The 21,079-nt window shown below is 41.3% G+C and overlaps 1 protein-coding gene across 7 annotated transcripts in view; it reads left to right on the top strand.

Annotated features, from left to right (window-relative positions):
• The window catches only part of ttc3 (tetratricopeptide repeat domain 3), a 138,508-nt gene that overhangs the window by 39,377 nt on the left and 78,052 nt on the right, over positions 1-21,079 (top strand). For all 7 annotated transcript variants that reach the window (XM_063050404.1, XM_063050403.1, XM_063050402.1 and 4 more), the window contains 8 exons: positions 6,342-6,404; positions 7,958-8,012; positions 9,327-9,486; positions 9,675-9,726; positions 10,307-10,418; positions 11,866-12,018; positions 18,274-18,354; positions 20,399-20,511. In XM_063050404.1, coding sequence (XP_062906474.1) covers positions 6,342-6,404; positions 7,958-8,012; positions 9,327-9,486; positions 9,675-9,726; positions 10,307-10,418; positions 11,866-12,018; positions 18,274-18,354; positions 20,399-20,511 — 789 coding nt within the window. The remainder of the gene's footprint in view (positions 1-6,341; positions 6,405-7,957; positions 8,013-9,326; positions 9,487-9,674; positions 9,727-10,306; positions 10,419-11,865; positions 12,019-18,273; positions 18,355-20,398; positions 20,512-21,079) is intronic.

The raw sequence follows: 21,079 nt of genomic DNA, 5'->3' as shown, positions 1-21,079 counted from the left end.
TGGGGAAAAAAGATCATGGCCGTCCACCTTATCCATACACTCCTTGATTTTATATGCTTCTGTGATGTCACCCCTCATTCTCCTGCACTCCAGGGAATAAAGATCCAGTATGGCCAACCTCTCCTGTGCTATCTCCAGCTTGACAATGTCTTTCCTATAAAAGGTGGACAAAACCTTATAAAGTCTCATCATTACATCCTTGATTTTTGTTCTGGTTATCTTGAAATGAATGCTAACATTGCATTTGTCTTCCTTACCACTGACTCAGCCTGCAAGTTAACCTTCAGAAAATCCTTCCTGCACTAGGGCACCCAAGTCCCTTTGTACCTCTGACTTCAGAATTCTCTCCTCATTTAGAGAAGTCTATGCCTTTATCCCACTAATAAAGTACAGTACTGTGCAAAAGTTTTAGGCACATATATATAGCTAGGGTGTGTAAGACTTTTTGCCTAGTAGTGTAGTAATTTTATGTATTGCACTTTACTGTTGCCACAAAGATAAAAGCAAATTTCATGACATATGTGAATGATGATAAACCTGATTCTGTTATGGGTCTCTATTGTGAACTGAGAGTGGGAAGGGGGCAGGGTGGGGGAAACATGGTTGGGGAAAGAGGAGGGAACACCAGAGAGATATTCTGTAATCGTAAGTAAACCAATTGTTTGGAATCAAATGAGCTTGCTTAGTGTCTCTGGGCTGGGTGTGTCTGCACCTGCACCACTCCCTGTATGTATACTCTTTCCCCCCCCCCCCACCCCCACTGCCCCAGCACTTCTCTGTCACCTGTACCAAACCCCACCTGTGGCACTCCACCCTCACTATTCCCAACACCTTTTGCTCTTGCCAGATTCACGAACTTGCACTCAGCTCCATGTTGATGAATATAACACTGTGCAAAAGTCTTAGGCCTTGCTGGATTAGAAGAGGTCACACAATACTAATTGCAAAAATAGATTGTGGAAACCTAAAAAGGATTACTAATTAAACAAACATTAAATGTAAATTTATTAATTACTGTACTTACAAAGGATGTCGTTTTTCTAGATGAAGTTGTTTCATGTGTTTTCATCTCTCCCTGTATAATTTTTCTTGCATCAAATAATTCATTAATGCTTGTTCCATCATGAAGGTATTTTTCTCTAACCCTTTGATTAAATTGCTCAATAACTCAATTAACTTGTCAATAGTAAATCATCCATTTCATCATCATCATCACTGCCATCTTCATCACTTGTTGTGCTTTATCAGCATTCAGAACACTGTCTATAATTTCCAAGTCTGTAAGGTGTTGCACAACAGGTGTTTCGTCATCGACAATCATCCACCCATGTAGATTTTCTTCAACTACTTGCTATATCTTTGAAAGCAGGTCCTGCATCCCTTTTTGTATATGCAAGCAAAACATGATCAACTACTTTCTCCTTTGTTAACGAAATCCTGTAAAATCATTGTCAAGCTTTTCTTCAGGCACTTATCAAACATAAAGGCAGGCCACAACTTATACCAGCCATTCTTTAGTGTTGAAGGTTCTACCCCCTTCTCGAGCAATGAACTGAAGAATGTCCTTCATGTGAAATTCTTCAATAAATGTTTGTACAGAATTGCCAGCATTCACCTCATCTAACAGATGTTTCATGGAAATACTTGGCCTTTAGAGTATTCCTTGGTCTTGGGATTGGATAAGCAATGTACAGTTTGGTGGTAAATAAACTGTAAAACCATTATTCTTACACAAGAGTTCAGCTTTGGGGCAAGCTGAACAGTTATCCAAAATAAGAAGAATCTTCCAATCTTCGGATAGCCCTACAGATGTGCATGTGCTCTGGCTTCTGGCGCAAAATATTTTTCAAACCACTGTTAATATATATATATAAAGGCATCCGTTCGTCTTGTGAGACCATGGATCTGTGCCTGGAAAGTCTTCACTCTCCAGGGCGCAGGCCTGGGCAAGGTTGTATGGAAGACCGGCAGTTGCCCATGCTGCATGTCTCCCCTCTCCACGACACCAATGTTGTCCAAGGGAAGGGCCAGGGCCGATACAGCTTGGTACCAGTGTCGTCGCAGAGCACTGTGTGGTTAAGTGCCTTGCTCAAGGGTACAACACGCTGCCTCGGCTGGGGGTTGAACTCACGACCTTCAGGTCGCTAGTCAAATTCCTTAACCACTTGGCCTCGTGCCAACACTCTTAACATAATATTGCTGGTAATCCAATCACTTTCATTTGTGCAATAAGTTACTAGGTAAATTTTAACATCTTTCAAGGCCCTAGGGCATTTATTTTTTCCGATCTGCAGTGGTTTACATCTGTGAGTACCAGCTGTGTTGGAACATCCCAAAATGGTAACTCTGTCAAGCATGTGGGATCTTCTTTGTCTTATGTTGCTGATGATATTTTCCCAGGTGTGCATTGCCAGTATAACGCAGTTTCATTTGCATCATACACCTGCTCAGGATTGAGCTTCTCATCAGCTATGAGCTTCACAAATGCATCTACATACTCGATAACTCCTTCATGGTTTGCAGGCTGTTTTTCTCCACACGCTTTATGCATGGAAGTTCTGTGGCGCTTCTGAAACCTTTGAGGCCATCCTTCACTAAGTCACATGCATGTTCTTATTGAAGTCCTTTATGGAACAACTTAGCTTGGTTCATTATCATACTGCCTGACAAGTCGACTCTATCACTCTGACGCTGGCGAAACCATTCAAGTATCACTCGATCATGCTCAGTGCTCTTACCAACTGTAATAGATTTTCTAATGCTCATTTGCTTTAGTGAATCACTATTTGCATAGAATTGCAATTTTTTCCTTTGGTGCTTTATATCGTACACAGTTGACAAACCAGTGCCATATAGCTTCAGCACAGAAACACCTTGGTCCATTTTTTTCAGCATTTTAACCTTCTCTTGATTGATGTGGACTGATGTTTACATTTAACACCATCACTAGTACTTGCACTTATCTTAGAAGCCATAGGTGGGGTTAAATTTACGTAAAATAAGCACAAAATATTGGGATATGTATCATACGTGTAAAATATTGCACGTGTGTTAAAAATATGCACCAGTTGCCTGTAAATGATGATACACTTCCCTGTATTGTATTTCATCTGCTACTACTTTGCCCATCTAACCAACCTGTTTCAACTCCCTCTGCAGACTCCCTGCTTTCTCAACACTACTTGTTCATCCACCTATCTTTGTACCATCTGCAATCTTAGGCACAAAGTCATCAATTCCATCATCCAGATCATTAAAATATAATGCAAAAAGTAGCAGACCCAACACCACTACTCACCTAGCCAACCAGAAAAGACCCCTTTTATTCTCGCTCTTTGCCTTTTTGCCAGTCAGCCAATCTTCTGTCCATGTTAGTACCTTTCCTATAATACTATGGGCTTCTATCTTGTTTAGTAGCCTCGAGCACCACCTTGTCACAAGTCTTCTGAAAGTCTAAATAAACAACATCCATTGAATCTCCTTCATCTATCCTACTTGTTACTTCCTGAAAAAATTCCAACAGATTTGTCAGGCAAGGTCTCCTCTTAAGGAAACCATGGTGAGTTCAGCCTGTTTGATCATATGCTTCCAAGTACCGTGAAATCTCATCTTGTATGCCAAGCGACTGAAACTTCTTGACTATTCTTCAATGCAGGATCTAGTCATAGGTTATGAGAAGAGAAAGGAGGTTATGTGGATGAGAATGAGATTCCCAGCTGGTTTGTTGCCTCCTGTGTGCCAGGGTCAGGGACATCTCAGATCGAGTCCAGGATTGCTACGCTTGCCACATGCTGGTAGGGCCAGAAATAGGAAGATCATACTGTTTATCATGTGGATAAGGAGTTGAAGCAGGAGGGAAGGCTTCAGATTTTTTAGATCATTGGGCTCTCTTCCAGGGAAAGTGCACAGAAGGAACAATTTGCATCTAGTGAGGGTTTATGTGTAGAACTGAGGAGGAAAGGTATGACCTCTTATGGGATTATATTGTAAACCACTCAACAGCCCATGCTTCCAAAAAGACCACAACCTCATTGTAAGGTTTGGAGGCTTGCATGTTGGCTGGAGTTAGAACCTTGTGCCTTGACTCTCGGTAGGGTCACCCATGCCAAACAAGTCAAAAAGATAGAGCCAGACTAAGAATGGTCCACCAGTCCTTCAGGTTTGCGGTTCAGCTCAGGGCTAACAACCCTGACTGGTCAAAAAAACACCACTAAAATCAAGATGAGACAAGAGGCCAACTCCATCATCAAGGCAGCACTTCACTGGACCCCTGAAGGGCAGAGGAAAAGCAGGAGACTAAAGACAACTCGGCAACTTACCATAGAGGCAGAAATGAGGACCCTGAACCACACCTGGGGCATAATAGAGAAGATGGCCCAGGACAGACTGAGATGGAGGATCTTCATTCCTGCCCTAAATGCCAGTGGCATAACAGGTGGTAACTACTAGAACAGTCCATGGGATTTAGAGGAGCAAATTTGTAGAGAGATCGCAAACTATTTCAGGAGCCATAAGGTTGTGATAATAGGTGATTTTAACTTTCTGCATATTGACAGGGACTCCCATACAGTAAAAGGCTGGATGGGAAAGAGTTTGGCAGATGTGTCCAAGAAAGTTTCCGTAAACTTTAACAGTACGTAGAAGTCCAAACTAGAGAGAGTGTGATATTACATTTCCTTTTGGGAAAGAGACAGGGCAGGTGACAGAAGTTTGTGTAGGGGAACACTTTGCATTGAGTGATGATGGTGCTGTTAGTTTCAAGATAATTATGGGAAAGGAAAGGTCTGGTCCTTGAGTGGAGATTCTGAATTGGAGAAAGCCCAATTTAGGTAGTATCAGAAAGGCTCTGGCATGTGTGGATTGGGATAGGCAAAGGTGTGCTTGATAAGTGAGAGGCCTTCAAAAGTGAAAATTTGGAGAGTACAGTATGTTTCTGTCGGAATAGAAGTATAGTGGGTTTGTGAAATCTTGGTTTTCAACAGATATTGACGCCCTGGTTTAAAAAGGAGGTGCGTAGCAGGTATAAATGAGCTATTTGAGGACTGTAAGAAATACAAGAGAACACTTAAAAAGGAATTCATGAGGGATAAAAGAAGACATGAGGTTGCTTGAGCAGACAAGGTGAAGAAGAATCCTAAGGACTTCTGCAGATATATTAAGAGCAAAAGGACAGCAAGGAATAAAATTGGTCCTTTGGAAGATCAGACTGGTAATCTTTTCCAAGCTTTGTGCCCAGACAGGCCCAGCTCTCTGGACATGCAACCAATGGCAGCAAACCTGCTGTTCCTGATGTTCTGTGTTCTCCTGTGACTCTTCAGGAAGGGCCACCGGCTTAGAATCAGCATGTCTCCATAGCCATGAAAATCCAGCATCCTGAAGGCACGCTAGTCTTCCAGGCTGTGTCCTTGGGATATTAAAAAGTAGCTAGTCGTGAGGCCCTGAGAGTGGGTCCCATTCCTGCAAAGAACCAAAGTCAGAGTGTAACTCCAGATCAGGGTCTTCAAAAGAAAAGGAAGACTAAGAGATATCAAAGGTAGAAATTGAGCTGTTTCTGAAGGTGCAAGCAAAGGAGTTGCCGTTTCGCGCCATCATTACTTAAAAAAAATTTTGTCTAATAACTTTTACTGCAGTTCCTTATCAAAAACCCTACATGAATTTCCCTTTATTTGCAGCACATTTTTCACATTTATTTTTCAAAACAATTGTTCATATAGTTTATAACCATATAACAATTACAGCACGGAAACAGGCCATCTCGGCCCTTCTAGTCCATGCCGAACTCTTACTCTCACCTAGTCCCACCGACCTGTTTTTGTGAAAAGCAAATTTGAATTTGCTTCTCACAAAAACATTTTTGACTTTGCTAGATAGCCTTAAATTTCTTCAGTTTTAAATAAATTCCCCAAAATCTGACATCTTCCTATGACAATTTTAAGATAATTCCAACTTTCTATCTTTAACAGAAGGGCTTACAGTAATTATTTACCAATCTATAGGAGTATTTCTGAAGCTGGTGAATTTTGAAAATTAAAACTGATGCATCAACAATCTCACTACCAAATTTTAAGCCACTTTGGATAAGTCCATCAGGGCCATTTCTAGGATTTACGTGTGTGCTGTGTTATGAAAACCATTGCTGTTTAGGAAACAGTTCTCTGTGTAATTCCACATGATTGACAATCTCACATTGTAAATTTACCTTGCTTATACTTTAAAACTAATATAATATAGTACAAAAAGCAATCTTAGCATGGATAAGGCTTGCTGAAGGGCTTATTTCTATCATGTCCAACTGACTAAGTTATGGATTAATAATTACATTCATTTTCAATATCTTTCAGTCCTGACAATGAATTTCTGTATGGAAACAGAGCTCTCTGCTTTTTCCGTATTGAAAAATATAAGTAAGTGTAAGAAAAATATGTCTTTTGTTTATTATATGTAGAAATATAGTGCTATTTTATATTGGGTTCAAGAAACAGAAGTTCCATTTTTGCTTTTGCATCTTTACTGAATGTATCCAGGATTTAAAAATGTATTAGAAATTCAGAGTAAAATATCTTGAGAAGTTTTCAAGTTTAGAAATCGCCTTTCTCTCTTTTAAGTAAGTTGTTTGGGAGGCAATGAAAAATTCTCCATTTCGTGTTTTTTAATCCTTTTACTTGCAAGTTTACTGCAAAAGTTTGCAGTTGACAAAGTTGATGAGGAAAGTGAACTGCAGAGAAAAACGTGCAAAATGATAAAGGCAGATTCAGTGAATTCTCAAGAAAGTGACAATTAGACTTCACTGTGGGGAAAAATGTGAAGTTACGCAATTTACAAAGAAGAATAGGAAATGCCATGAAAAACTACCTAAAATGATGATTAGAGTTATCTTGCATGTTGATTCATGAGATACTGAAAATCAGCAAGTATAGCAAGCAGTTAGAAATAACAGCAAATTCAACATGGAGCTCTTAAAATAAAGAAGAGGTCAGAGTACAAACAAAAGCCTTTCTAAAATTCTGTAAAGCTTTATGAGGACTTCTTAGTTAAAATTTTAGAATCTGAACTTGGGAGAAGTGTTTGGCTTGCAGTATAGAATAACTATATTATATAAGAGGCTGCTCTACCAGGAGGAATTGAAGAAGAATGACCTACATTCAGTGGCTGCTTTATTAGCTACACCTGTACATCTGCTTGTTATTGTAAATATCTAATCAGCAATCATGTGGCAGCAGCACAATGCATAAAAGCATGCAGACGTGGTTAAGAGGTTCAGTTATTGTCCAGACCAAACATCAGAATGAGGAAGAAATGTGATATAAGTGACTTTGACCGTGGAATGATTGTTGGTGCCAGCCAGGGTGGTTTGAGTATTTCAGAAACTGCTGATCTCCTGGGATTTTGATGCACAACAGTCTCTAAGAGTGCAAAGAGAATGGTGCAAAAAGCAAAAAAAAACACCCATTGACCAGCAGTTCTGTGGGCAAAAATTGGTTGGAGGAGAATAGCCAAACTAATTCAGGCTAATAGAAAGGCGACAGTAACTCAAATAACCATGCGTTACAACAATGATGTGTGGTGAGCATTTCCGAACGCACCACACATCGAACCTTGAAGTGGCTGGGCTACAGCAGCAGAAGACCACACCAGGTTCAACTCCTGTACCTAATAATGTAGCCACTGAGTGTATAACGAGGCCAAGTTTGCTAGCTTGATGCTCAACCCAGCACAAGTGGAAAGCGTGCAAGGAGCCAAACGGATTTGAACCCCAGACCACTTGCCTGGAAGTCCAGTGCCGATGTCACTACATCATCTGCCAGCTAGTATTGACCTTGCTGAGGATGCATTTCACAGGCAGTGGGGGCCAGCAGTATCCAGTCTCTGAAAACGTATTTGAAATGATTGCACTTTTATTGTAACTAACTTGTTTCAGTTGATAGGTTGTTCAAAGCACTTGTATTTTCCTTTTTAGAAAAGCACTTGGTGATGGAAAAAGAGCCATAATCTTGAACCCTGTTTGGACCAAGGTGTGTATTTGTGCTTCATTCCTCTATCTCTTTCTCACCAGGTTTTTATCATTTTACCCAATTTCATCCCCTTCTCAAAATACTTGTGACAATACATTGAAAATCAGTTTATGTGAAAGTGTAAGTAAGGTTCAATGTCACTGAAACCAGTGTGCAGTACATACAGTGAACTAATTCAGATGTTTATAATATATGTATCCAACCTGCAGATCACTATAAATGTAATATGTAATTGAGTGATAACTAGAGACATTCACTTAGACTTGCTTCAGTTGTAATATCTAATGACTAGCAGGATAATTATGTTGAATTTCATAGTTATGTCAAAAATAATCTTAATAATGTTTATAATTCTGAGAATTCATGTTTTTAACCCAGTTTTGCATAATGCCTTTTTATTAAAGACCACTCTAAGTTGTTTCAACAAACAAATAAAATTATTAGTTCGACATTAACTATGTGAAGCTTGCCAGGCTGTCACGACCTTGCTGTGCTTGCATACACTGGTACTTTGTCCAAGATGCATTCTCTGTAAATAAATACTAATACGCTCAACATCAAAAAATATCATTACAGCATTATTTCATAGAAAGCTCCCACAAGCCATGTACTCATCACTTTAGTGAGCTATTATACCAGGTGTGAACGTGGTATCCCCTCTGTTACTTGCTGCTGTGTCGGTAACCTGGGAGCTCAGGACCTGGTATAATTCTAGCACTGTTCAGTGTGGAGATTTACTGATGTGTGAACTGGGGCAAGCAATGAGATTATTCAGCATTAACTTGCTGGCCATTGCTGGAGGTATTTTCATTTTTACTTCTAGAAATACAACATGTGTTTCAGTAATCATTATACCCCTTTTGCTAATTGTCTTAAATGACATTGTGTCTCATTCTCCTAAACTTAATTTCTTTTTGTTTGGCCATGAACAGTCTCTTGGACTTCCCCAGCATGGGAATGGGTTAACAGAACAAAATATGTTTATAAATAAATTGGAAGACCACACTTTAGCTTTATTTTGCTAACAATCACCAAGTTTCAGTTCAAGTTTAATTGTCATTCAACCACACAAAGGTATACAGCTAAACGAGAAAGCATTCCTCTGGCACTGAGGTGCAAAACACAGTGCATACAGACACCCACAGCACACAACGCATAGTGCTTGTTCATTACTTTGAAGAAACGACATTAATGTGCTTGCATATTCTAATTAGCAACTGAATAATGTCTACTTTTCATATGTCTTTTTTTTATTCATTGCAAGAGGATTCTAGGTCCAATTTCACAATTTGAATCTTGATTTTAATTTGGCAGGGTCATTATCGCTTTTGTGATGCCTTGTTTTCGATGGGAGAACACAAACGTGCTATTGAAGCAAATGACAAGGCTCAAGAATTATGCAAACAGGATTCAGATGGAATTCGAGACTTAGTTCAGCAGAAATCAAAATTCCTTAAAAGACTGCAGGATGAAAGTAACCATACTTCTATTGTTAAATGCATCCCCTCACTTGACAAAAATTCCAAATTTATTCTGATAAGGCTGTTGCTGAGTTTTTTTGTTTTCTTAATAAGTGCACCATTTACTTTGAAGTAAATCTTAATTTTCTTTCTGGAGAGGTTCTAGCACTATTCATTTTTTTGCAAATTTCTTTTCCTTCAGATCTTGAAAAAGCAAAGACTGATGCATTAAAGAAAGAATTAAGCACTGAAAGGTAAGTCGGATAACATAATGTGATATAGAAGACCATCTTTCTTTCAGCCAATCTGGATTTTAAAGGTTTTACAGATTCATTTTGAATTACATGCAATTATCTCTCGTAGTTGTGCTTGATTTTTGTCTTAAATTCTGATTCTAGTTCTCTTAAATACTATCCCAGTATGTAATTGCTCATATTATTGAACCTTCAGAGCGGATTTTCTTGCACAAGGTTGTTTGCCAGTTCCTTGACTACAGAGATTGTATGAAGTTTGTGTTTTACAGTGCAAATACTTGAAAATGTTGTTATTGATTCCCTCTAACCCTGCAAGTTATTTTCCCTCAACTGATTATCTATTCATCTTTCAAAAGCCATAAACCGACATTGTACCAATCCTCTGAACAGTCTGTCCCAGATTGTAACCACCCAAAATGGAAAAGTCTTTCCTCATATCTTTCTGCCTCTACTCATTTTAAAATTACATTTCGTGACTATTGAACCATTTGCTAATCAGACACCACTTAACTGAAGCACAAAAAATTCTTGATTTTATATTTTTTTATTCTTATATATTCATGTGAACTACTTTATCCAGAGCGCAGCCACAATTAGCCACTCAGCCATTAAGTGAAGATCATAAGAATGAGTCCAAAAGGAACCAGGAAAAACATGGTTTAAAGAGTCGCATTTCACCATGGCCAAAAAAGGTAATAGTGAATAGTATGACATGTAATTATAGCATGGCTATGTGTTAATGGGTTCAGGCTGAGAATCAAATCACAGCACCTAAAATGAGTTATAAAGATAAAGCAACACACACAAAATTCTGAAGGAACTCAGCAGGTCATGCAGCATCTATGGAAATGAATAAACAGTCCATATTTTAGGCCAAGACCCTTCATCAGGACTCTTCCCTCCAGCATTTTTTGTGTGTTGCTCTGGATTTCCAGTATCTGCAGAATCTCTTGTGTTTATAAAAATATAGCGCTCGAAATAGAAGACAGTAATAGTAGCTAAGTTTTTGCTTCAATTTTAGATTTCCAGCATCTGAAGTACTTTTGATTTTAATCTAAAATGAGTTCTCCAGATATTCTGGCACTGTTAATAGGTGTAATATGGGCTAATTCGTTTTCAGTAGACGTGCTTCATAGCTCTGATATTTATATCACAGTACAAGTAGTCCATGAGTTACCACAGTGTTCCTTTCCTGAGAACTGTTCTATCCTGAACTATTAGTAAGTGGGAGATGAAGGACAATAGTATTGCAGAGAGTACCACAGAAACAGCTGCGATGCGCGAGTGACCAGGCACATGAAAAGCGGCTACCAGCCAGACTCATTGACCAAGTGCCACTGTTCAGTGCTCCCTGCTTTGCTCACCTCGGCTCAGCCCCTGAATATTGTGGAGAAATGGCACTCAGAAATACAGTAGATTCCATTGCTGTGTACATACATCTACTGATGCTTCCGGACACATCTTCAGTGATGTTCCTGGAATCATCGGGTGTTTCGGGTCTTTCAACATCATACAACCTCCTCCAGGTGACCCAGCCAGGGCTGATCAGACCCCAGATTGTATCCAGATGGCTAGCTACTTATGACTCCATGGCTCCCCTCTTTTGAGCCACAGCCATCAAAAAAAGACAAACTGAGTAACAAATTATGTATCTAAATAAAACACAGAACAATTACAACACTTTCAATACTATTACAGTACTATAAAACTGTGTATTAGTTCTTAATAGCTATCAATGGAGGAATTAATCCAGTCTATGCTGCCATGTTCTTTTAACTGACTGTAAATGAACAAAATCAGTTGCCAAAATGTACTCATCCCAATGTGTCTCAATCAACTGGAATCCACTGTACTTCATTCAAACCTAGCTGGCAAATTCATCCCCCATGCCACTGGTCTCCCAAACATTCACTCTTCTGTATGAAGTGTTAGGTTTTGTTATCGTGGGAGGACCAGTATGTCATCCACCATGTTATCAACTCTGCAGTTCTTTTTTCCTGGACCAGTTTCTGTTGTTATTGTACCTTGTACATTTAACCCTGTGATTGTGTAGTACATATTGACTATGGTAAACAAGGCACAGTTTGAAAGATGCTAAAGGTGCCACTAAAGACACTAACCTGAAATTGTTCTTGTTAGGTGATGATGCCTTTAGACAGTACAGATACTTTAATGGATAAATTGAAGTCTCTGATTCAGGCTGGACATGTAGCCTTATCAGACCAGCGTGCCCGCAATGCAGAACATGCCTTCTTGCAGGTTCTGAAGTTATTGGATCCAGAAAAACTTGAGGTTGGTCTGTGTTAATTTTTTTTTTTGGGAATTATCTTCAGAAACTTTTGCAGAAGAATCGGGGTTTTGTTTTGCATTTCATTTCTATATATTTAGAAGATATTATGTTTTGGTAGGAATATAAAAACATAGAAAACCTACAGCACAATATCGGCTCTTTGGCTCACAAAGCTGTGCCAAACATGTCCTTGCCTTAGAAATTACCTATGTTTACCCATAGCCCTCTATTTTTCTGAGCTCCATGTACCTGTCCAGAAGTATCTTAAAAGACCCTATCATATCCACCTCCACCACCATTGCCAGCAGCCCATTCCACGCACTCACCACTCTCTACTTTAATAAAAAAAAAGACAACAACAGCTTACCCCTGACATCTCTGTACTTACTTCCAAGCACCTTAAAACTGTGGCCTCTTGTGCTAGGCATTCCAGCCCTGCGAAAAAGCCTCTGACTATCCACATGATCAATGCCTCTCATCATCTTATGCACCACTGTCAGGTCATCTCTCATCCTCCGTCGCTCCAAGGAAAAAAGGCCGAGTTCACTCAACCTATTCTCATAAGACATGCTCTCCAATCCAGGCAACATCCTTGTAAATCTCCTCTGCACCCTTTCTATGGTTTCCACGTCCTTCCTATAGTGAGGCGACCGGAACTGACTACAGTACTCCAAGTGGGGTCTGACCAGGGTCCTATACAGCTGCAACATTACCCCTCGGCTCCTAAACTCAATCCCACGATTGATGAAGGCCAATGCACCATATGCTTTCTTAACCACAGAGTCAAACTGCACAGCAACTTTGAATGTTCAGTGGACTCGGACCCCAAGATCCCTCTGATCCTCCACGCTGCCAAGAGTCTGACCATTAATATTATATTCTGCCATCATATTTGACCTACCAAAATGAACCACCTCACACTTATCTGGGTTGAACTCCATCTGCCACTTCTCAGCCTAGTTTTGCATCCTATCAATGTCCCGCTGTAACCTCTGACAGCCTTCCATACTATCCACAACGCCCCCAACCATTCTGTTATCAGCAAATTTACTAACCGATCCCTCCACTTCCTCATCCATGTCATTTATAAAAAATCACAAAGAGCAGGATCCCAGAACCGATCCCTGAGGTACACTGCTGGTCACTGACCTCCATGCAGAATATGACCCATCTACAACCACTCTTTCCCTTCTGTGGGCAAGCCAGTTCTAGATCCACAAAGCAATGTCCCCTTGGATCCCATGCCTCCTTACTTTCTCATTAAGCCTTGCATGGGGTACCTTATCAAATGTCTTGCTGAAATCCATATTCACTACATCTACTGCTCTACCTTCATCAATGTGTTTAGTCACATTCTCAAAAAAATTCGGTCAGGCTCGTAAGGCACGACCTGCCTTTGACAAAGCCATGCTGACTATTCCTAATCATGTTATGCTTCTCCAAATATTCATAAGTCCTACCTCTCAGGATCTTCTCCATCAACTTACCAACCACTGAAGTAAGACTCACGGGTCTATAATTTCCTGGGCTATCTCTACTCCCTTTCTTGAGTAATGGAACAACATCCGCAACCCTCCAATCTGCTGGAACCTCTCCCGTCACAATTGATGATGCAAAGATCATCGCCAGAGGATCAGCAATCTCCTCCCTCACCTCCCACGGTAGCCTGGGGTACATCTCATCCAGTCCCAGTAACTTATCCAACTTGATGCTTTCCGAAAGCTCCAGCACATCCTCTTTCTTAATATCTACATGCTCAAGCTTTTCAGTCTGCTGTAAGTCATCCCTACAATCACCAAGATCCTTTTCCATAGTGAATACTGAAGCAAAGTACTCATTACGTGCCTCTGCTATCTCCTCCAGTTCCATATACACTTTTCCATTGTCATACTTGATTGGTCCTATTCTCTCACGTCTTATCCTCTTGCTCTTCACATACTTGTAGAATGCCTTGGGGTTTTTCTTAATCCTGTCCACCAAGGCCTTCTCATGGCCCCTTCTGTCTCTCCTAATTTCTTTCTTAAGCTCCTTCCTGCTAGCCTTATAATCTTCTAGACCCTCAGCTCAGAAGGGAAGGAGGGAAAAGAGGACAGCAGTAGTGATAGGCGATTCGATAGTTAGGGGGACAGATAAGAGGTTCTGTTGGGAGAGATCGAGAATCCCAGATGGTCTGTTGCCTCCCTGGTGCCAGGGTTCGCGATATCTTGGAACGAGTTCTCGGTATTCTCAGGAAGGAGGGTGAACAGCCAGATGTCGTGTTCCGTGTAGGGGCCAATGACATGCATAGGAAGGAGGAGGAGGTCCTGCAAAGAGAGTTCAGGGGTGCAAAGTTGAAGGACAGGACCTCCAAGGTTGCAATCTCAGGATTGCTACCCGTGCTACGTGCTAGTGAGGCTAGAAGTGGGAAGATAATGCAGCTAAATACGTGGCTAAGGAGTTGGTGCAGGAGGGAGGGCTTCATGTTTCTGGACAATTGGGCCTTGTTCCAGCGAAGGTGGGACCTGTTCTGACGGGAAGGTTTGCTAGTGCTGCTCTGGGGGGTTTAAACTAGATTTGCAGGGGGAGGGGAACCAGAGTGTTAGAGCAGATAGTGAGGTGGAGGAGGATAAAGGTCATGTGAGAACTGCAGGTATAGTGCATGGAGTAAAGCCAGATCTAACGTATAAAGAGGCTTTGAGGAAAGAGAAGCAGAATAAGGGGTGTAAAGGTAGTAAGGTAGAAGGGCTAAAGTGCATGTACTTTAATGCAAGAAGTGTCAAGAACAAAAGTGATGAACTGAGAGCTTGGATACATACATGGAATTATGATGTAGTGGCTATTACAGAGACTTGGCTGGCACCAGGGCAGGAATGGTTTCTCAATATTCCAAGTACTGATCCATGCTCTAAGCTCACCCTCTTTGTTCATACTCCTTGCATTAAAATAGACATATCTCAAACCATAGATCTGAGTGCGTCCCTTCTCTATCACCTGCCTATCCTCCCTCTCGCCCTGTCTCTAAGCTTTCTCTATTTGTGAGCCAACCACCTTTTCCTCCATCTCTTCAGTTTGGTTCTCACCCCCCAGCAATCCTAGTTTAAACTCTCCTCAGTAGCCTTAGCAAACCTCCCTGCCAGGATATTGGTCCCCCTGGGATTCAAGTGCAGCCTGTCCTTTTTACAGGTCACACCTGCCCCAAAAGAGGTCCCAATGATTCAGAAATCTGAATCCCTGCTCCCTGCTCCAATCCCTCAGCCACACATTTATCCTCCACCTCACTCTATTCCTATACTCACTGTCGCGTGGCACAGGCAGTAATCCCGAGATTTCTACCTTTGCGGTCCTGCTTCTCAGCTTCCTTCCTAACTCCCTGTAGTCTGCTTTCAGGACCTCCTCCCTTTTTCTACCTATGTCGTTGGTACCAATATGTACCATGACCTCTGGCTGTTCTCCTTCCCACTTCAGGATACCGTGGATGCGATCAGAAACATCCCGGACCCTGAACTACCATCTGTGTTTCTTTCCTGCATCCACAGAACCGCCTGTCTGACCCCCTAACTATAGAGCCCCCTATTACTGCTGCCATCCTCTTCCTTTCCCTACTCTTCTGAGCCACAGGGCCAGACTCTGTGCCAGAAGTGCGGCCACTGTTGCTTTCCCCAGGTAGGTGGTCCTCCCCAACAGTACTCAAGCAGGAGTACTTATTGTCAAGGGGTACAGCCACAGATATGCTCTCTAGCCTCTGACTCCTGACTGTTACCCACTTACGGCGTGACTACCTGTCTATAGCTCCCCTCTATCACCTCCTCACTCTCCTTGACCAGGCGAAGGTCATTGAGCTGCATCTCCAGTTCCGTAACCCGGTCCCTAAGGAGCTGCAGCTCGACACACCTGGTGCAGATGTAGCCATCCAGGAGGCTGGGAGTCTTCCGGACTTCCCACATCTAACACAAAGAACAGAACACCGGCCTCACACACGTTCTTCCTGTCTGTAATCTACACGGGTATCTTACCTCGCCTTGACCCGTTAACGCCTAAGCCCCATTGAGCCAAAGCCTTCCTACTCTGTCACCCGCTCTATGAAGCTGTCTCCTTTCAAACTCTTCTCGCTGTTCTCAATGGCTGATGTCCACACACTTGCGCAGTCATGCCCCAATCAAACCACAGAAGATGGGGAAGATTGAGAAAGACGTGCCCTTTGGTACAAAATATGAAATGGATTTCTGACACTATATTGCTTATTTGACATTACAGTACATTGTAAAGGAACAGAGCCTTCAGTGTTGATTGAATTTTTGATGCTAAATGTACTCTGATTACTTAAGGGAGTAAGAGTAGTCTTTGGAACTGTTCTGGCCTACCTAAATCTTTGACTATTTATAGCAAAGCTCAAAATGCTACAGGAACCCGGCAGGTTAGACAGCATCTATGATAATGAATAAGCAGTTGAGATTCAGGCTGAGACCCGTCATCAGGGTAGGAAACCAGAATAAGAAGGTGGAGGGAGGGGAAGATTTACAAGCTAGGTGATGTATGAATCCAGGTGAGTGGGGGAGGAAGAAAGAAGCAGGGGTGTGATAGGGCTGGAGAAGAAGGAATCTGACAGCAGAGAAAAGTGGACCATGTGAGAAAAGGAAGGAGGAGGGGCCACCCTGGGAAGGTGATAGGCAGGTGAGAAGAGAGGAGAGGTGAGAGGGGACCCAGTGTGGGGAATGGAACATAGAACATGGAATAGTACAGCACATTACAGGCCCTTCGGCCCACAATGTTGTGCTGACCCCCAAACCCTGCCTCCCATATAACCCCCCACCTTAAATTCCTTCATATACCTATCCAGTAGTCTCTTAAACTTCACGAGTGTATCTGCCTCCACCACTGACTCAGGCAGTGCATTCCACGCACCAACCACTCTGAGTAAAAAACCTTCCTCTAATATCCCCCTTGAACTTCCCACCCCTTACCTTAAAGCCATGTCCTCTTGTATTGAGCAGTGGTGCCCTGGGGAAGAGGCGCTGGCTATCCACTCTATCTATTCCTCTTATTATCTTGTATACCTCTATCATGTCTCCTCTCATCCTCCTTCTCTCCAAAGAGTAAAGCCCTAGCTCCCTTAATCTCTGATCATAATGCATACTCTCTAAACCAGGCAGCATCCTGGTAAATCTCCTCTGTACCCTTTCCAATGCTTCCACATCCTTTCTATAGTGAGGCGACCAGAACTGGACACAGTACTCCAAGTGTGGCCTAACCGGAGTTTTATAGAGCTGCATCATTGCATCGCGACTCTTAAACTCTATCCCTCGACTTATGAAAGCTAACACCCATAAGCTTTCTTAACTACCCTATCTACCTGTGAGGCAACTTTCAGGGATCTGTGGATATGTACCCCCAGCTCCCTCTGCTCCTCCACACTACCAAGTATCCTGCCATTTACTTTGTACTCTGCCTTGGAGTTTGTCCTTCCAAAGTGTACCACCTCACACTTCTCTGGGTTGAACTCCATCTGCCACTTCTCAGCCCACTTCTGCATCCTATCAATGTCTCTCTGCAATCTTTGACAATCCTCTACACTATCTACAACACCACCAACCTTTGTGTCGTCTGCAAACTTGCCAACCCACCCTTCTGCCCCCACATCCAGGTCATTAATAAAAATCACGAAAAGTAGAGGTCCCAGAACCGATCCTTCTGGGACACCACTAGTCGGAAGAAGAGGGAAGGCGGGTGGGGAAAATAACTAACTTAGAGAAAACGATGTGCATGCTATCAGGTTGGAGCCTACCCAGGTGGAGTCTGAGGTGTTGCTCCTCCAATCTGAGAGTGGCCTAATTGTGGCAGTAGAGGAGGCCAAGGACAGGCATATTAGAATGGGAAAGGGGATTGGAAGTACAATGACTGGCCACCGTGAAATCTATTTTTTTGCGGATGGGGCAAACGTGCTTAACAAAGCCGGCCCCCAGTCTATATTGGGTGTCACCAATGTAAAAGAAGCTGCGTCAGGAGCACTGATACAGCAGATGATCCCAAAAGATTTACAAGTGAAGTGTTGCCTCACCTGGAAGGATTGTTTGGGGCTGTGCTGAGTTCCTCCAGCATTTTGTGTATGTAGCTCTGGATTTCTAGCATCTGCAGAATCTCTTGAGTTTAACTATTTATAAATACTCTAGTTTGAGGACTAACTTTACTGAAACCAATATAATGATTCATATAATGTAATAACTTTAATTAAAGGCCCAAATCGTAGATCTTAATTCAGGTAATTGTTTTGTCTTTATTAGGAAGTATCTTTGTCCACTGTTGACTATGTAATAGTAATCTATGGTCATGCCTGTGCCCTCCTTGGTATTGGACTGCCTGAGGTGAGAACCATAATTTTCTAACTTGTGGAGTTCTGTAAATTGCCAATTAATTATACTTAAGTGAGTATATTTGCAGTGCATGCATAGCGTGTAAGTCATCGTGACTGTGTTTCAGAGAATTTGCTTATCAATAGACTACCTACATTAGTTTCTGCTTCTTCCCACCTCAACCACACCACACCCTCCAATATTTTATTTTGGAGTTACATGGTTGTGCTAATGACCCATTCAGTTGTTGAGAGTTTTTAATATTTTAATCAATATCTTGAGCATTACTGTATGATTTAATCCTGATAGGAAATTTGATATGTTCATACAGTGGTGCTGGAAAATTTGTGGACCCTGTAGAATTTTCTCTATTTCTGTATAAGTATGACCTAAAATGTGATCAGATCTTCACTTAAGTCCTAAAAGTAGATAAAGAGGGACCCAATTAAATAAATAATATAAAAATATTATATTTGTTCATTTATTGAGAAAAATGATCCAATATTACTTGTATTTGTTGGAAAAAGTATGTGAACCTTTGCTTTCAGTATCTGGTGTGACCTCCCCCTCCCCTTTGTACAGTGACAACTTCAACCAAGTATTTCCAGTAACTGTTGATCAGTCCTGCACGTCGGCTTGGAGGAACTTTAGGCCATTCCTCCTTACAAAATTGCTTCAGCTCTGGGATGTTGGTGGGATTCTTTGCATAAACTGCTTGCTCCAGGTCCTTCCACAACATTTCTATAGGATTAAGACTATTTCAAAACAAGAATTTTATTTTTTTTTTAAACCATTCTGTTGTTGATTTACTCTTGTCTTTCAGGTCAGTCTTGTTGCATTAACCTACTTCTATGAAGTTTCAGGTGATGGACTGCTACCCTGATGTTCTCCTGTAAAATGTCTTGATAAAATTTTGAATTTATTGTTTCCTCAACAATTACAAGCTGCCTAGGCCTTGAGGCAGTAAAGCAGCCCGAAGCCATGATGCTCTTTCCACCATGCTTCATAGTTGGGACGAGGTTTTGGTGTTGGTCTGCAGTGCCCTTTTTCCTCCAAACATAGCAACGTGCATTTCTGCCATAAAGTTCAACTTCTGTCTCATCTGTCCACAGAACGTTGTCCCAGAAGTGTTGTAGAACTTCCAGTTGGTCCTTTGCAGCAACATTTTTTATTGAGGAGAGCAGATGTTTCCTCCATGGTGTCCTTCCATGATCACTATTCTTGTTTAGTGTTTTTTTATATAGTGGACACATGAACAGAGTTCTTAGCAAGTTCTAGAGATTTCTGCAGGTCTTCTGCTGCTATCCTTGGTTCTTTTTCACCTCCTTCAGCATTGCACGGTGTGCTCTTGGTGTGATCTATGCAGGATACCCACTCCCAGGGAGAGTACCAACAGTACTGAGTTTCTTCCATTTGTAGACAATTTCTCTTACTGCTCTGGACTGATGAATACTCAGATCTTTAGAAGTGCTTTTGTAGCCTTTTCCAGCTTCATGCATCTCACAATTCTTCTTCTAAGGTCCTCTGAAAGTTGTTTTGATCGAGGCATGGTGCACTTAGATAGATCTCCCTTGAGAAGAGTAGGCTCTTTCAGTAACCTGACTTTATGTTTCTTTTTTATAGGACAGGGCACCTCTACAACCCACACTGCAATCTCATCTCATTGATTGGAATGCCTGACTCCAAGTACCTTTTGTAGAAGGCCTTACCCCAGAGGTTCACATACTCTTTCCAACAAATATGTGTAATATTGGATCATTTTTCTCAATAAATAAATTAACAAGTCTAATATTTTTGTGGTATTTATTTAATTGGGTTTTCTTTATCTAATTTTAGGACTTGTGTGAAGATTTAATACATTTTAGGTCATATTTATGCAAAAATAGAGAAAATTCTGCAGGGTTCACAAACTTTCTAGCACCACTGTACATAAAGGGCTAAATGGCGTATTCCTCTGAAGCTTACTAATAGCTTTGACCTGCTTACATCTCCAACGTTATAGGTATTTCTGTAGCTGTTTTTCTTAGAGTCACTAACTTGTACTTTGTTTGACCAGGAGTTGACTGAGGCTGAAAATCAATTTAATAAAATTTTGGAGCAATTTCCAGAACAGCGGCTTGACTGTTTGGCATTCTATGGACTTGGCAAAGTGTACTTTCAGCAGAACAGGTTTGTGCCTTGATAAAGAAAAAGGCAAAAGTGTACAACAGAAACATCGAACCTTCCAGAAGTTGAGGTTTTCAAAACTTTATTGCCTGTGTTGTAATGTACATATTCACACTTTTCCCCTGTGCTCAGTGCTGACATGGAAATACAATATACAAATTCATTATATCAAGCTCATAGTAGAGAAGTCCCATCAGTCCCATTTCATGCTTTATGCCGATATGCCTGCAAAATATTCTCTGTGCCTTGCAACTGCTACCTGAGTAAAAATATTTTTCCCTCACATCTGCCTTGTATCTTATCCCAATTTTATTTTTAATGTACCTTTCTCTGCTTGGTCCCTGAACTATCCACAAGTGGGAACAGCTGCCCTCAATCTACCTCAAATGAATTCATCATTACTTTTTTTTATATGTCCATTAAATTGCCTCTTAGGTGTATTTATTTCGAGGAGAAAAATCCCAACAACTTTGGTCCATCCTGCAATTCCAGCCATTTAAGCTTGCCTGATTTTAATTTGTTCTTCTACTGGTTGCCAAGCTCTGGAATTTAGCCCTCTGTATTTCTACAT

Source organism: Mobula hypostoma, chromosome 6 (genome assembly GCF_963921235.1).
Source record: "Mobula hypostoma chromosome 6, sMobHyp1.1, whole genome shotgun sequence".
Classification (NCBI taxonomy): Eukaryota; Metazoa; Chordata; class Chondrichthyes; order Myliobatiformes; family Myliobatidae; genus Mobula; species Mobula hypostoma.
The sequence above is the reverse complement of the archived record's forward strand: the minus strand, read 5'-3'. Positions and strand labels throughout refer to the sequence as shown.